This window comes from Oryx dammah, unplaced genomic scaffold (assembly GCF_014754425.2).
Source record: "Oryx dammah isolate SB20612 unplaced genomic scaffold, SCBI_Odam_1.1 HiC_scaffold_29, whole genome shotgun sequence".
NCBI lineage: Eukaryota > Metazoa > Chordata > Mammalia > Artiodactyla > Bovidae > Oryx > Oryx dammah.
Window position 1 is genome coordinate 89,671,634 of NW_024070213.1, and position 16,952 is coordinate 89,688,585.

The 16,952-nt window shown below is 51.0% G+C and overlaps 1 protein-coding gene across 1 annotated transcript; it reads right to left on the reverse strand.

The window, feature by feature from the left end:
- Positions 1 to 7,435, reverse strand: LOC120858268 (keratin, type II microfibrillar, component 5). The gene is made up of 9 exons (XM_040234209.1): positions 6,926 to 7,435; positions 5,014 to 5,222; positions 4,385 to 4,445; positions 4,146 to 4,241; positions 3,334 to 3,498; positions 2,946 to 3,071; positions 2,334 to 2,554; positions 1,575 to 1,606; positions 1 to 1,001 (listed from the first exon to the last, which is right to left on the reverse strand). The coding sequence occupies exons 1-9, from the start codon at positions 7,346 to 7,348 to the stop codon at positions 808 to 810; spliced, it is 1,527 nt and encodes a 508-aa protein (XP_040090143.1). The 5' UTR covers positions 7,349 to 7,435; the 3' UTR covers positions 1 to 807.
- Positions 7,436 to 16,952: the final 9,517 nt, after the last annotated feature.

A 16,952-nucleotide genomic window follows, 5' to 3' on the forward strand; every position in this document is an offset into this window, starting at 1 on the left:
TGTCTTTGCATCGCAGCAGCATTTATTGAAACAGATTGAGACAACCTAGAAGGCACGGCACCCACAGACAGTCATAATAAGAGGGAGACCCAGAAAGTGGCCTCCCCTTCTCCAGCCCACCTGCTCTGGATTGGACAGAGTCCCCCTGCGCCGGCAGGGGGCGATCTGGAGCAACCATGGCGTTTTCTTTGAAATCTGTTACGGTGTATTGAATAGCAAGACCTGTCCAAAGTCAAAAGAATTCCCCCCACAATCGGCCTCTCAGCTGGGAGGTCACAGGAGGAGTTTGGCTGGAATAGGTGAACCCAGAAGAAGGCAATCAGTTAGAGAGACAAGCAAAACACAAACTCAATTGACCAAGGGGCAATTCCTGCAGAGAACTTCCCAGCCAGAACAAGCGATCTGCTGGAGTGGGGGCGGCTTCCTTTCTGATTCTAAAGTTGAGGGAGACCTGACTGGATGGTTAGGCTTATTCCTTGTGCCAGAGGAAGGCTGAGTTTTCATGATGCCCAGCTGCCCTGGGTGATTGGTAGGGTCCCAGAGAGCTTGGTGAATAACACAAATTGGCCGCGGGAATTTAGCAGTCAAATCGGAGTTGAGTGAAAGGGCTGGGAATGACTCTTTCTAACTGAAGCCTGTTGGAGAACCAGGAAAACAACTCCCTAAAAGGAGAAGGTGGCGTGGAGAGCGGCAGAGGGTCCTTCCCTTGTAGGAACACATGGAAGATTCTGGAAGCAAGCACACATTTTTTTTTTTTCCATTCACACACCCTTCCATGCTGGGGGGATGCAGGCGGGGCCTCTGACTTTACGCAAAACGGACAGACCGGCTGCTCCCGCAGCTGAAGCTGGAGGCGCGGGGCTGACAGGGGACGCAGGAGTCGGGCGCGAGCACTGTGATGCTGCCCCCGGTGGCCACAGGGCCCGAGGCGATCTGGCGGCCTGCGGTGCTGCTATATGTGAGGCCCCCACAGGTGACCCCACCGCGGGAGCTGCTGACACCTGTGGTAAGAGAGGGCACAGGGGGCGCTGAACGGACCGCAGTGATGTCACCAACCGCAGGACAGGCCCGAAAGGCCTCTGCACGCATGAGCTTCCTCCTCCTCGATGAGTTTAGTGGCTCATGACTCAGACCCTGTGCTCAGCACCTCAGCCTTCTCGGGCCCCAGGTGAGAAGGAAGCGAGGACCCCCAGACTCAGTGGCAAAGCTGAAGTGAAGTGAAGTCGCTCAGTCGTGTCCGACTCTTTGCGACCCCAGGGCTCTAGCCTGCCAGGCTCCTCTGTCCATGGGATTTTCCAGGCAAGGGTACTGGAGTGGGTTGTCATTTCCTTCTCCAGGGGAATCGTCCCAACCCAGGGATCGAACCGGGGTCTCCCGCATTGGAGGCAGACGCTTTGCCATCTGAGCCACCAGGGCAGCCCAGTGGCAAAGCTGCTGCACCCTTATTTCCCGGGCATGCAGTTCACACATCCACCAGTGGAGGGCCCCCAAAGATGCCTTTGCTTAGTGCCTCCAGGGAGAAGTGGGGGGTGGTGCCCGTGGGGGGGGGGCGCGGATTTCAAGCAGGTACTTACAGACATTCACAGAGCCCACTCCTTCGCACAGCCTACGGGAAAGAAAAGTCTGTTTAATTCCAAGCACAGAGCTGAATTCCTTGAGGCAGCTTCCTTGAAGCTTAGGCACAGAGAGGGCCCTGCTGTGTACAGATCCAATTCCCCAGAGGCAGGAAGTGCTCCCTTGAGTTTGCCTTAAATGCTCACGCTCCTTTGACTATTCACTGACCACAGAGACAAGGCCTTCTACTTTTCAGCAGAGGTGAGTGAAGCTATGAAATCCACGTGCTGCTTCCAATAGGAATGACTTGGCCCATCCTGGATAGTGCCAATCAGGCTCACAGAAAGCATGTGAAAGGGCCTGGCACCAGTGAAGAGCTACAGCATAGACTGCATCAACCTTATAATGTCTTGTTCCAGGGCAGGCCAAGCGGCAGCCTCCTGTAGGAAGCTACTGGAAGAGAGTGGATTTCAGAGCCACAGGTCTTGAATGAGGGTCCTGCCTCTTCTGCTTATTAACTGTGTGGCCCCAAGAAGGTCACTGAGCGCTGGGCCTTATTTCCTTATCTTTGGATGGGAAAAATTATACCTGGATTGGGAGGATTAAAATGAGCATGGGGTACAGGCCTAATAAAGCATTCAGAAATTATTATTACTACTGAAGCCTGAGCTGTGCTAGCAGTGGGCAAAGATGCAGTTCCCACTTGGGTTCAGGGAAGTTCACCCGCAGAGGACCAGGGCCGCCTCCTTCTAGACTCCCAAGGTTTTCCTCAGCCTCACCTCTGCTCCTCGCCCTCCAGCAGGCGCCTGTAGGTGGCGATCTCGATGTCCAGGCCCAACTTGGAGTTCATCACCTCCTGGTACTCCTTGAGCAGGCAGGCCATGTCCTGCTTGGCCTTCTGCAGGGCCTCCTCCAACCCAGCCAGCTTGCAGCGGGCATCGTTAAGGGCTGCCTCGCCCTGCTGCTCAGCCTCAGCCACTGCGGCCTCCAGCTTGGTCCGCTGTGGGGAAGGAGATGTGAGGATGGGAAGGTGCAGCTAGGCTCATCTGAGCCAAGGGAGCTGGGGCAAGGATCCCAGAGAAAAGTTAGGTTAACTTCCTATGAGCAGATAGTTAATGGGACTGTGAACACAAGGGAGGTGATGGACACTTTTCTTCATTTCTTCTTGATGGTGCTGCAGGGTGGCCAGAAGGGGGACATCAGTGATCTGGTTCATCTCAGCTCCTGTGCTGTGTGAAGTGCCAGGGCCCCAGCCCCCTCTCTGGGCCCCTGCTTCCTCATGGGCACAGTCTGAGGCCTGATTAGGGCTAGACCTTTGCTCTTCCACAGGCAAAGGGCCTGGTGCTACAGTTTTCCTGTGCTGGGTATTCAAGCCCTCCCAGAACCCATACCTGGCACTTGGCATTTTCAATCTCAGCCGTCAGCCTCTGGATCAGGCGGTTCAGCTCGTTGATCTCCTCCTTGGTGCGGCGTAGGGTCTCCCCATGCCGGATCACTGTGGCCTTCATCTCCTCACACTGGGAGGAAGCAGAGAGGCTCCTGAGGCTCAGGATGGGACATCTCATCCATTCAGGACAGCTTGGATAATTGTGCAGGTTGCACAGTGTTCAGCCTGTGCAGCTATACATGGCCACTTAGCCCTGACACCCAAATTGAGATCTGTCTCTTTCTCGCCATCCCTAAGGATCAACATCCCCAGACAGAAGAAGCCTTTTCTAATACACACTTCATATCCTTTCCAGTGCCATGTCTAGGAGGCAGGTGTTCTGGACCACTCACCTTGCTGCGGTACCAGGACTCAGCCTCAGCCCGGCTGCGACTGGCAATGTCGTCGTACTGAGCCTTGATCTCAGCGACGACACAGTCCATGTTCAGGTCCCGGCTGTTGTCCATCTTCACGATGACCGAGGTGTCTGAGATGTGGGCATTGAGGATCTGGATCTCCTGGCGGGGGGGGGGGGCCAAAAGCCGATGCATTTTGTTCTGGTGTCTGGTCTGGGTCACATGCTCTACCCCTGGGGGATGTCCACTCCTTGGAGGAGAGTGACTCCCACTCGCCTTCATTCACACACAGGTACATCATCAGTGAAGCTGGAAGGGGCTCTAGAGGTCAGCTGGGGACAGCCTGTGACTTAACAAATGGGGAAACTGAATCCCAGTGTGTGAAAAAGGCCTGACTCAAAGTCATTAAGCAGGGAAGCTGGGGTATGAATGCCAGGACTAGTGATCTGTCCAGGAATTAAGACCCCTCTCTCACTGGAAACCCACCCTACCCACCCCCTGCACTCTCCTCCCCACGTATACACTTTCATATCCATGTAGAGACCTACATGCACGCAGACCAGCCACAGGCACACACAGTGCAACACACAGAGACCACAAGCACAGAAAGCCTAAGCACACACGTGCTCCACAGGCCTCGGTGGTCATGTGCCCGTGTCTGTGACAGCCTCACAATATGCCCATTTGCCTGTGTGTGCGTGTTCCTTACATGCTCTCACCCCTCAGGGGGTGAATGTGCACACAGCCTCTGCTCTGGGTCCCCACACCTTCCCTCCTCACTTTCAGGCTGGTTGGCAGGGGCCCCTCACCTCATCATAGAGGCGCTTCAGGAAATTAGACTCCTCCACCAGCGCCTCCACGTTGGCCTCCAGGTCTGACTTTCGCAAGTAGGCACAGTCCACATCCTGGTGGTGGGGTGGAGAGGAGGGGGCGAGTGTGTGGGAGGAGGCCCTGGGAAGGTGCTCTGGGTGGGTGTGGCGACCCATCCCACTGGAGGTTGTGCGCACAGAGGTGTCACTCCCTCCCTCCTGGAGCCCAGCCCCTTTACCTTCTTTAGAACCACGAACTCATTCTCCGCTGTGGCCCTCAAAGCCACCTCCTCTTCATACCTGGGTGTGAGAGAGACAGAGGCTGGAGCTGAGGAGTCAGGGTTTGGCAGCCATCCTGGGCAAGCTCTTCTTGGGGTCAATTGGGGTGAACTCTGCAAACGTCATCCCATTCTCTCCCCACTCTGTTTGTGCGTTGTTTGTGGGCTAGCCCTGCCCCAGCCTGGCTTATTCCACCTGAGTCCTGCTGCCTCTGGGATGAGATCAGAGAATGCACACTCCATGCCCAAGTTTACAATCATCTTTCCACCCTAGATCCAAAGAGAGCTGTGCCACGGGCAGAGAGGATATGGAGCCCAGGTCAGGAAGGGGAGCAGGAGGAGCAAGAAAGCCGTGGAACCCCACTGGGCTTCCTTACTCCTCTGAAACCATCTCTAAGACCCATGGGCCTCCAAGGAGTTGAGCTGGAGCCAAAGAATCTGAAGAAACCTAGGCTCCTACTGCCCATCCTCTTGGGTAGTGGGCAGCCCCTCTTGGCAGACAGGCAGGAATCTTAATGAAACCGCTTCAAGAGGGTTGTGGGCAGAGCCTTCCCCCTTAACCCTGTTATCCCAGCTGGTGCCACACTCACTTCTTCTTGTAGCCCTCCAGCACCTCCTGCACGTGGTTGAGCTCTGAGGCCAGCCTCCCGCTGTCAGCCTCCACATGCTCAGCCTCCCGCCTCAGCGTCTCGATGTAGCCATTGAACAGGGGCTCCAGGTTGCTCTCGCAGCAGCGCTGGTTCTGGTAGAATTGCCACTTGGTCTCCAGCAGCTTGTTCTGCTGCTCCAGGAAGCGCACCTGCCATCCAGAGTGGGAGAAAGAGACTCAGGAGGAGCCCCGGGAGGTGTCTGGTTCCCCAGAGCTCTCTCTTCCCCTGCTCTGGTGCCTGCTGAACAGCTGGGGCCAGGTCGGGGTTGAGCCGTGGAATCCCTGCGACTCAGGGGGCCTTGCTCCCAGCCCCCAGGGAGGCACTGTGGGTGGGAGTGCCCCGGGCTGGAAGCCAAAGGTCAGATTCACATCCCAGGTCTGCCACTGTAATGGCAGCTTTCTCACCTCTGGGTGCTTGGTTTTTTCATTCTAAAACAGAGATGATAATAATAGTACCTTCATTAAAGTTGTAAAGATTGAACAAGTTGCTACATGTAAAGTGCTTAGAAGAGTTTCTGACACACAGGTAGTGCTCAACCAATTTAACTATGACTTTAATTACAAGTTATTCATTTATTCATGTATGCAACAAACATTTATTGAATATTTACTGTGTGGTCCCAGGGCTTGTGCTAAGATACACACACACACACACACACACACATGTCTTAATCTATGACTGTACCTACCAATCAATTTTATTCAATTCGGGGGGAGATCTTATTTCCCCTATAGTACAGGAGGGGAAAAGGAGACCCCAAGATATGAAATGACTAACTTACCATCTCATAATTAGTCAGGAGTCAGGAGCCTACGTTCCTTGAGTCTCCTTCACCTGCCTGTCACCACAATCTATCTAGTTCAGTTCAGTTGCTCAGTCATGAGAACACTATGAATAGTCTGTCTAAGCAGCTCCCTAAGCTCTCAGCTTCAATTTGTTATTTAAAAAATAGAGATAATATCTACTCCAGTGAGTCATTTCAAGGATTAACTGAGATCACTAAAGAAAGTGATAGTAAGAAGGTCCCCCTTACTGTCCCGTCACCCCGGGTCCCAGACCTGAGTCTGGTCCTATCTCGTCTGCTGGAGTAAGGCCCCGTGGACAGAGGAGGAGCCCACACAAAGGGAGATGCAGCGGTGACCTTTCTGGGAGGCAGCCAGAGGGCAGCTGGGGATTTCCCACCCTCTGCACTGGTGAGTCTCTTCTTGCCAGTCTAGTGGCCTCCCCTCCTCCATTCCCAGCTCTGCACCCATGAAGCAGCCTGGCAAGCCTGGTTGGTTGCCTATCACATCTCATCCACTACTGTCCTTGGAAGAATGCTAACAGCTAACATTTATCAGCTACTTTCTATGTGCCAGCACTGATTGCACAGGAGCCCAGTTAATCTTCAAAGCAAACATACGAAGCTGGTTCTATTAAGGGGACAAGCAACAGGCCTGAGGATTCGCACCGCGAGCAGAGGCGGGGAGGCGGGGAGGTGGCAGGACTCTGAGCAGAGCTCCGACTGCTTCCCAAGCTGCCCCACCACAGGCCTTCTTTTCTCCCCACTGCCCCTCTGCTCTTCCAGCACCCAGTGCCCAGTGTTTCACGGCAGCTCGGATATTCCCATGTTGTCTTATCTCTGGCAGCGCAAACCCTTTACAGCACAGACTCAATTTCTAGACCATGCTGGGCTGCGGATATAGATACACTTTGCTGGAATTACACGAGAAAAATAAATCCTTCTGCGAAGATCGGCCCGCGTTTCTCTCCGGTGGCTGGCAGCCATATGCTGGCTCTCCAAAAGACTGGGGCCTTCCAGAGGGGAGGGCGGGGCCGGGGCCACCTCTGGACCATCCCAGGCCTCACTGACCTTGTCGATGAAGGCAGCGAACCTGCTGTTGAGGTTCTTGATCTGCTCCTTCTCCTCGTGCTTCACGCACTGCGCATTGGGGTCGATCTCCAAGTTGAGGGGCGTGAGGAGGCTCTCATTGACTGACACGGTGGTGATGCAGGGAGGGCTAAGGCCGCCCACGCCGCCGCCGCAGCGGTACCCGAAGCTGCGGCCGCAGGAGCCAGCGCGGAAGCCGCCCACCGCTATGCGGGGCCCGCAGGAGCCCAGGGCCGAGACGCTGCGGCTGCCGAAGCCCGTCAGTCCCCGGTAGCAGGACACCCCTCGGTAAGGGGCGGCGGAGATGCAGCAGCGGCTGCCTGTTTTGGGGGCCACAGCCGAGCAGGAGCTGAAGGTCCTGGTGACGGAGTATCCTGGACTGATCCTGTAGGAACGGCACGACATGGTGTGGGTCTGAGTGGATGGAGGTTTGAGCAAGGGAGTGTTGAGGGTGGCGGGTGCGCTATGTAGGATGCTTCTGGACCCACTGATCCTCCTTGGTCCTTTTAAAGGTGGAGAGAGCTGGGGTTGGCTACATGAAAGAAGTGAAAAGTCATTTTATGTTGTTTATTGGCTTGGGGAGTTTGCCAACAACTCTCCAAGGACTCGTCTTAAAGGTGAGCTCAGCAGTGACTCCCGGCCTCCGTAAAAGTATTGAAGATGTTATTACGGACACTGTGCGTTTGCACTTTTCATCTTCAAAGCTCGTTTACATACATTAGGGTAATTAATTTTCCCGCAGTCTCCTTGTGAGGTGGCCTCAACCCACACCTGGAGACGGGTTTGAACACAACAGTCTGGAGTGGCTGAGTGTGGGGTAGGGACTGGAGCCACCATCTCCAGGAAGAAGTTCTAGTGCCCCAGGTTGGGGGAGACCACCAGAGGTCATCATCTCTGTCCTAGGGCTCCATACAGGATACGTTCTGGGGCATATCATTGTGTTTCAGGGGCAGATAGATCAAGAGAGCCCTCACCCACTCAGGCAGCATGGTTTGGAGGTGGTTCAGGTCCAGAGAGGCCATTTTGATCATGCTCCCTGCAGGGCAGAGGGTTGAGCCCATGGTCTTCTAGAACCTTCTGGATTCCAGCCTGAAAGGTTCTGTTCCAGGGCCTTCATTTCTCACCCACAAAACTACAAACCACTTAACTCTCAGTGGCCACAATAATGGCCTCTTGTGGATAATGGGAAGCCTCCCTTTAGGCACTTTCTCCCACTTGACTGAAAGGATGGGAAAACCCAGTTCCGGGAGAGCCCTGATGCTTCAAACTTGCTCTGGACACTATCTCTTGGCTCTTTAAGAAGAAACAGGTCCTGTGAGTCCCAGTTCCTTCCAAGACCACCAGCCAGGGGAGGGGTTCACCCTGTTTGCCAGTCCTGGAATTGTCACTCCTGGAAGAACATTCAGAGACTGCTCTGCACAGAGACAGGGGAGGAAGGTGGCTTTTCTTATTTGAGGACACTGTGATTTCTGGCTCCCATGGGCTCTGGAATCTTGGTTCTTTCCAAAGTCCCCACTTCCCTATGTGTCCTGGGGCCACTTATTAACATAATGATGGTTATTCTTTAATGTTCATTGAGTACAGACCTGGGGATGTCATCTGTACCCCCAGGGAGGCTTGCCAGGCCCCTGAAGGGTTAGGAACTTCAGGAAGAAGGGCAGAGGAACTTCCTCTGAGGGTGACAACTCCTGCAGGGAGCCTGCCAGAACCGAATGCTGTCCCTGTGCTGCTGTTCCTGAATCCTCCCTAGACACCCCACTTTCCATCCGGGGTTTGCCCTTGTCTTCACTGACCCACTGCAGGTCTTTGCCCAGCACCAGGCTAGCTGGTTTCTATCTCCACATCCCACACCTGTCCTTCCGAGTAGGGCAGAGGCCTTGGGAAAGCGAGGAGCAGGTGGCCTCAGCTGGCACCAAATAATCTTCAGATCATAGTCACCCATGGTGAAGCAACAGGTATTTAGCAACCTGGGCAAGGGAGTCCAAATCGGAAGACCTGGTTTAAGTGCCAACTTAGACACTTTCTAGCTGTGTGGCTCTGGGGACGTTCTTAACTTCTCTGAGCTTCTGTTTCCTTGGCTGTAATGTGGGATTCATTCTTATCTTCCAGGGTTGTTGGGGGGATTAAATGGATAATACACAAGAATGTACTTTGGGGACCAAAAGGGTCTGTGTAAGGGAAAGGGACTCTTGTTTCCTACCAGAAATGCCCCTGCTGGCCCGCCCCCGCACCCTCTCACTCAGCAGAGAGTGGGCCTGCTCCTTGCCCCACCCACCGGCTTCACTTCCTCTGCACGTTTATGATTTCATAATCCTTTCAAGTCTGCTTTTAATGCTTTCTTTAACCTGATTTCACTAGTGTAAAAATTTGAGGTGGAGTCTGGGGTGGATAGAGGAGGCTATACTGGGGCTCAAGGAGGGGATGGTTTCCCAGCCGCCACCCCTTAAGTGGGGGTCCTGCTGGCCTGGATCCAGGGATGTATTCTTGTGCCTTGGCCAGATGGTGGTGTAGACCTGGAGTGGTGTGGTGGGGCCAAGAGGGTTTTGGGCCCTTTGAAGGGGAGGAGGGTCAGAGCCGAGCATGGGAGATGGAGGATGGATGAGTCTTCTGCTCTGTCAGCCTGGAAAGCCCATTAAACCTCACCTGCTTCTCACCTCCTGTAAGCTCAGCTCTCCTTCAGCTTATTGAAGAGGATGGAAGACCTATTTCTGCCTCTTGGCAGCAGGAGGGAGTGGAAGCTTTGGTCCAGAGGGAGATGTCTGTGTCAGCGGTACCCCATACCCCCAGCACACACACACACACACACACACACACACACACACACACACACACGCCTCCCCCTCAAATTGGGCCTGGGCACTGAGGATGGGAAAGGGGAACCAGGGACTCAGGAGACCTGGGAAGGCCACACTGCTTTCAGAGATAAGAGACCCATTCAGGACCAGCAGGACAACTCGGAACAAGGGTGAGAATCCCTGGGCGGGTGTGCTGGGAGTGAGGGCAGGCCCTGCCAGGTACAGGGATGTGCCTGTGGGTGCTGGGTGAAGTTTGCATTACTGCAGGTGGCAGCAGAGCCCAGGGCTGGTGGGGTCTGCTGAGGAAGTCCATCCATATAGTGCTTTAGATTGAAGGGACTGGGCTGGAGGGGGAGGCTGAGTCCTTATGGGACTGTTTCAGGGTCATCCCAGGCAAGTGAGAAACTCACAGATCGGGTCAGTCTGGCACAACACCTTGGGGAGTTTGTGGACCCATGGGGAAACAATGGAAACAGTGGCTGACTTTATTTTGGGGGACTCCAAAATCACTGCAGATGGTGACTGCAGTCATGAAATTAAAAGATGCTTCCTCCTTGGAAGAAAAGCTATGACCAACCTAGACAGCATATAAAGCAGAGACATTACTTTGCCAACAAAGGTCCACCTAGTCAAGGCTATGGTTTTTCCAGTGGTCACGTATGGATGTGAGAGTTGGACTATAAAGAAAGCTGAGCGCTGAAGAACTGATGCTTTTGAACTGTGGTGTTGGAGAAGACTCTTGAGAGTCCCTTGGACTGCAAGGAAATCCAACAAATCCATCCTAAAGGAGATCAGTCCTGGGTGTTCATTGGAAGGACTGATGTTGAAGCTGAAGCTCCAGTGCTTTGGCCACCTAATGTGAAGAGCTGATTCACTGGAAAAGACCCTGATGCTGGGAAAGATTGAAGGTGGGAGGAGAAGGGGAGGACAGAGGATGAGATGGTTGGATGGCATCACCAACTCTATGGACATGAGTTTGGGTCGACTCTGGGAGTTGGTGATGGACAGGGAGGCCTGGTGTGCTGCGGTTCATGGGATCGCAAAGAGTCAGACACAACTGAGCGACTGAACTGAACTGATTGGACCTGGGCCTTTGCCATCGGTTCTGTCCCAGGGAGGGCAGAGAATCCATAGAACCACATCCATCTCTACTCATCTCCCCAAGCAGTTGGTTTAGCGAGACCAGATCCTTGTCTGGGCGCTGGGGTGGGAGCCAGACCTCCTTTGACTGGCCTCCTGCCTTACTGCCCACATGTGCCCTTTAGTTTTCCCACACCCCTTTCCCTATCTCGCCTTCTCCCCGTCACACTTTTGCCTGAAATGTCCCAGAACAGCTGGCCACTTCTTCCAGGAAGCCTTTGGGGACTAGTCAGAGGGAGGCTGTGATTTCTTCTCCTCTGTCTCAACAGCAGTGCACCAATACCCTTCCTGGGGCTCCCCAGGTAACTGCAGTTACTCTCTTTCATACTCTTTTGTCCTGGGTGCTGGCTTTCGTCAGCCCTTCAGTTCTGTCCCCTCCTGCACTCACACCCAATATCAGGAATGTCCATTTGAGAACCCATGGCCCTCCCATAATTTAAAATGCTCCTGAGAGGCCACTTCTTCCAGGAAGTCTTCAAGGGCTAATTGGGTGAGAGGTTTTCTACTCCACCCTAGAGTCCCTGGCAGCTTCCTCGACTCTTGAAGTCTGTCTCCTGGGCTTTCTGCAGAGGCGTCACTGCTCAAACTCACACCCACCACAGATGCTCCATCTTCCTCCCACATATTATCTAAGCTTGGATGCTTGCTGGGGGACACATGTGCTGTTCTCCATACCAGGAGTCATGATCTCCCTTCCCTTCTGCTCTCTTTCCTGTGCTTACAGTTCCCTTGCTGCTAGGAGGGCTTCCTGACTTATCCAAAGATAGAGGAGTGCTGATACCTTCTCATCTTACCCTGTTTGTCCTAGAGCTGCGTGTTGACCCTTATAGTTTCATATATGTATCTGCCGGGGTTCTCGGAGACCATCTCACTGTTCTTGGATGGTGGGATTCTCTGGGGTTGATCCTGATGGCTGTGATGAGCAAGGCCTTTGTAGTTTCCTAGTCAGATAATCCACCTTAGGCATTGACCATCATCTCTGCTGGTCTTCTCCACACTTTTTTTAAGTGTTCAGATCTACACCACCTCCTGGTGGTGGGACACAGTTCTGGGAGGGTCTTTTAGCCCTAGGACAGTTTCTCTGGCTTTTGCAAGTTCTGGGTGTCACTCAGACACCCTCTGTGAGAGGAGTGAGGCCAGAGCAACAGGGATGAATGCCGGACCCTCCCCAGTGCATCCGGGGCTGGGCCCTTCATCCAGCTGGCAAAGCTACTCCTTGCACCTCCCCATCTTTCCTCTGATGGGCTTCCCTGCTAGGAACTCTAGACTTTTCTCCCAAACCCTGTCCACATGCCTTCCTACAGGCAGCTTTCTCTGGTGGCTTTACTGTTTCCTGATGGCTACTTTGGGTCAGAGCAGATGTTCAGTAAACACAGAGCCTCGAATTTCAAAACTGGACCATATTAATGGTTTTGAAGTTTTCTTCTTCTCTTCCTCCTTGTCCTCTTCTACCTCCCCCCATCCCTTTCCCCTCTTCTTCTCTTCCTTGTCCTCCTTCTCCTCTCCTTCTTCAGCAGTAGAATCATTTCTCTAAATCTTAGGAGGAAAGCAGCTATATCAATCTCTCTATTTAGCTATTTGGTTATAAAAACAGGTAAGATGGACATGCTGGTCTCTTTGCTTGCTTTGGCCCCCTCTACTTCAATGATCCCCTTAAGACATTGAGCTGTATCACTCCTCTGCTCAAATGCCCAGATAATTCTCCATTTCACTCAAAGTAAAAAGAAAAAGAAAAATCTAATGCTGCACTGCTTGTCCTTGTTATTACAGTTCTCAACTCATCCCCTTGTTCTGGGCACCCACTCTGGCCTCCCTCTGCTCCTCACACACTCTGCCTGACCCAGAGCCTTTGCACTGACTGGCCCTTCTTCCCTGAACGCTCTTCCCACTGCCACATGCCTTGCCCTGTTGCCCCCTGCATTGTGGGTCTTTGCTCAGATACAGCCTCTCAAAGAGGTTTCTCTGACATTTCTTTTTAAAATGGCAGTCTGCCTTTCCCTCTAGAGCATTCTCCACCCAGCTTATCCGGCTCTAATTTCTTTTTTCTGTAGCACTTAACACCTTGTCAGTTCAGTTCAGTTCAGTCGCTCAGTTGTGTCTGACTCTTTGCGACCCCATGAATTGCAGCACGCCAGGCCTCCCACACCACGCCTGTCCATCACCAACTCCCGGAGTTCATTCAGACTCACGTCCATCGAGTCCGTGATGCCATCCAGCCATCTCATCCTCTGTCATCCCCTTCTCCTCCTGCCCCTAATCCCTCCCAGCATCAGAGTCTTTTCCAATGAGTCAACTCTTCGCCTGAGGTGGCCAAAGTACTGGAGTTTCAGCTTTAGCATCATTCCTTCCAAAGAAATCCCAGGGCTGATCTCCTTCAGAATGAAATGGTTGGATCTCCTTGTAACATACTGTAATTGACTTGTTTATTCTATTTCTTGATTATTGTCAGTTTCCTCTCACTCCAAAGTAAACTCTATGGAAGCAGGAATTTTCACTCTTTTTGTTCATTGAGGGTTCCCAAGCACTTAGAACAGTGTTGGGAATATAGTAAGTGCCCAATAAATATTTGTGGACTGAGTGAATGTGCAAATGAATAGATGTTTTGGATACTTTAAATATTTTGTACTTGGCAGAAAATGCCACAGATGTGAAGGTCTGGCCCTTGAGCCCCAAGGAACATACTTGGTATGAAAACCATGGAACTGAGACCGTTCCGTGGCTCTTTTCTGCTTCAGGGCTGTGGTTTTCTGAGCATCTGTGAGAACCAAGACCGACAGAGACACAGAAAGGTGAAAAGAGCGCTGTGGTGGGCTGGTGAATGAGGGCTGGATTCCTTTCCTTAAAGTTGTTATTCAGTGTTGCAGTGCTTGTGTCCTGAATACAATTTTGGAGGAAAAAATTTGTTTTTAAAAGACTTCCCTCTCATAACACAGGGAACTACACTCAACTTTTAGATGGGGAAACAATGGAAACAGTGAGAGACTTTATTATCTTGGGCTCCAAAATCACTGCAGATGGTGACTGCAGGCATGAAGTTAAAAGACGCTTGCTCCTTGGAAGAAAAGCTATGACCAACCTAGACAGCATATTAAAAAGCAGAGACATTACTTTGCCGATGAAGGTCAGTATAGTCAATGCTATGGTTTTCCCAGTAATCGTGTATGGATGTGAGAGCTGGACCATAAAGAAAGCTGAGCACTGAAGAATTGATGCTTTTGAACTTTGGTGTTGGAGAAGACAGGCTCTTGAGGGTCCCCGAACTTCAAGGAAATCAAACCAATCAATCCTAAAGGAAATCAATACTGAATATCCAGTGGAAGGACTGATGCTGAAGCTGAAGCTCCAATACTCTGTCTACCTGATGTGAAGAGCTGACTCACTGGAAAAGACCCTGATGCTGGGAAGGATTGAAAGCAAGAGGAGAAGAGGATGACAGAGGATGAGATAGATGGCATCACTGACTTGATGAGCATGAGTTTGAGCAAGCTCTGGGAGTTGGTGATGGACAGGGAAGCCTGATGTGCTGCAGTCCATGGGGTTGCAAAGAGTTAGACATGACTGACCGACTGAACTGAACTGAATTGATAAGGGAAAAGACTGAAAAAGAATCTATCTATCTGTCTATCTATATTATGTGGTGTGTGTGTGAACGCTTAGTTGTGTCTGACTCTGCAACCCCATAGACTTGTGGCCTACCAGGCTCTTCTGTCCATAGAATTCTGTAGGCAGGAATACTGGAGTGAGTTTCCATTCCCTTCTCCAGAGGATTTTCCTGACGCAGGAATTGAATCCGGGTCTCCTGTATTGCAGGCAGATTCTTTACCAACTGAGCTGCCGGGGAAGCCATATATATGTATACATACACACACACACACAAGTTGCTGTGCCATATACCTGAAACCATTGGAGAAGGAAATGGCAACCCACTCCAGTGTTCTTGCCTGGAGAATCCCAGGGACAGAGGAGCCTGATGGGATGCTGTCTATGCGGTCGCACAGAGTCGGACACAACTGAAGCGACTTAGCAGCAGCAGCATACTTGAAACCAAGACGATATTGTAAACCAACTATACTTTAATTTAAAAAATAAGTGTGAAGAAATTAATAACAAAAAGGAGAAGAAAAAAGACTTTCTTCTCTCTCTCCACAATACCCTGCCCTGGGAATGCTTTGAAAAGGCCCCGTGCGGTGCCGCCAGGGAAGTTGGTGGCCAGCAGAGGGCAGCAACACCCCACAGGTAGCCAGGCAGAAGCCCAGTTCAGGTTGCAAGAGCAGGAAAGGCTGGGGAGCTGCCTGCCTGCCTGCAGCTCAGGGCTGAGGGCTTTGCGTGCAAACACTGGCAACAGTCTGCTGACCCTTGGGCATCCACCCGTGTTTGGTAATGGGGTGACTGAGCTGCTGAACACAGCTCTTCTCCATTAGCAGTAGAACTAGACCTACCACCACCATCACCATCAAAACAATAGCAACCATTTATTGTGTACCACTGTGTACCAGGCTGTGTGCTAAGCACTGTAGTTATGCCATTGTGTGTAATCTCCACAATAACTTTTTGATATAGAAGCTATTTTCCTATTTTATAGATGAGGCAAGAGACAGAATAAATGACAGATTGAACAGCATGGTGGTGATGAGTGTGGTTCTGCACTCAGAATGCCTTTGCTTTGACCACTGGGCCTTGATTTTGTCATCTGTCTAAAGTACAGTTATTAAGGTGCCTACTGGATAAGATTGTTGAAAGAATCAAGTAAGTTAAAACACAAAACACACTAGAAACCCTGCTCAATTCAATCTATATTAAGTATCATTCTTGCCTGTTATTACTTTTGGCCACACAGCTGTTAAGTAGAGAACCTGGGACCTGAACTGGGGTTTGCACAAACCAGAGTTCACAAGTTTGATTGAACCTTGTGTCATCTTTGTGGGAGAATCAATGTCTTAACAATATTGAGTCTTATGATTCAGGAACATAGGATATAGATCCATTTACTTGTCTTCTCTGATTTCTTTCATTATTGTTTTGTAGTTTTTAGCATATTGATCCTTTTTAAAGCTTTATGCTTAGGTATTTCTCTGTTTGGGAGCTATTATAAGTGATACTTAAAATGTTTCTGTTTTTGCCAGACTATAGAAATGCAATTAGTTTTTGTATATTGACCTCACATCCCTTAATCTTACTAAACTCACTTATTAGTTCTAGCAGGTTTTTAAAAAAGAGAAATTCCTTGGAATTCTCTATGCAGAAAATAATGTCTTCCAAAAATAGAAAGAGTTTTATTTCTTCCTACCCAACCCATTTGACTCCCCCCCCCTTTTTTATATGACTTTTATTTCTTCTTGCCTTAGTTCATTGGCTAGGCCAGCTTGTGTCATACTGACTAAGTATGATGTGAGCAGATACCCTTATCTTTTCCCAGTCTTAGGGAGGACATCATTCAGACTTTCACCATTAAGTAGATTGTTAGCTATGGGATGTTACTTTGTTGATGAATTAATTTAGTAGATGCTATTTAGATTACTGAAGTTCTCATCTATTCCTAGTTTACTGTGAGGTTTTGTTTTTTTTTTAATTGCAACTAGATGTTGAATTTTGTCAAATCCTTTTGTGGGTCTATTAGGGTAATCATGATTCTTCTTTTCAGTCGGTTTTTTTCTTGGCTGCACGGGGTCTTTGCTGCTGTGTTTCTTCCTTTTCAGTCTGTTTTCTTTTTGCTGCACGGGGTCTTTGCTGCTGTGCAGGCTTTCTCTAGCTGAGGCAGGCGTGGGCTACTGTCTAGCAGCAGCGTGCGGGCTTCTCGTTTCCGGGGTTTCTCTTGTTGCAGAGCATGGTCTCTCGTGTGCAGGCTTCAGTAGTTGCAGCTCATGGGCTTGGTTGCCCTGTGGCATGTGGGGTCCTGGCTCCTGGGCCAAGGATTGAAGCCATGTCCCCTGCACTGGCAGATGGATCCCTAATCAGTAGAGCACCAGGGAAGTCCCACTTTTCAGTCTGTTGATATCATAAATTACATTAATTACATTAGGCTTTTGAAAGTTGAACCAGCCTTACGTTCTTAGGATAAACTCTAATTGTCATGA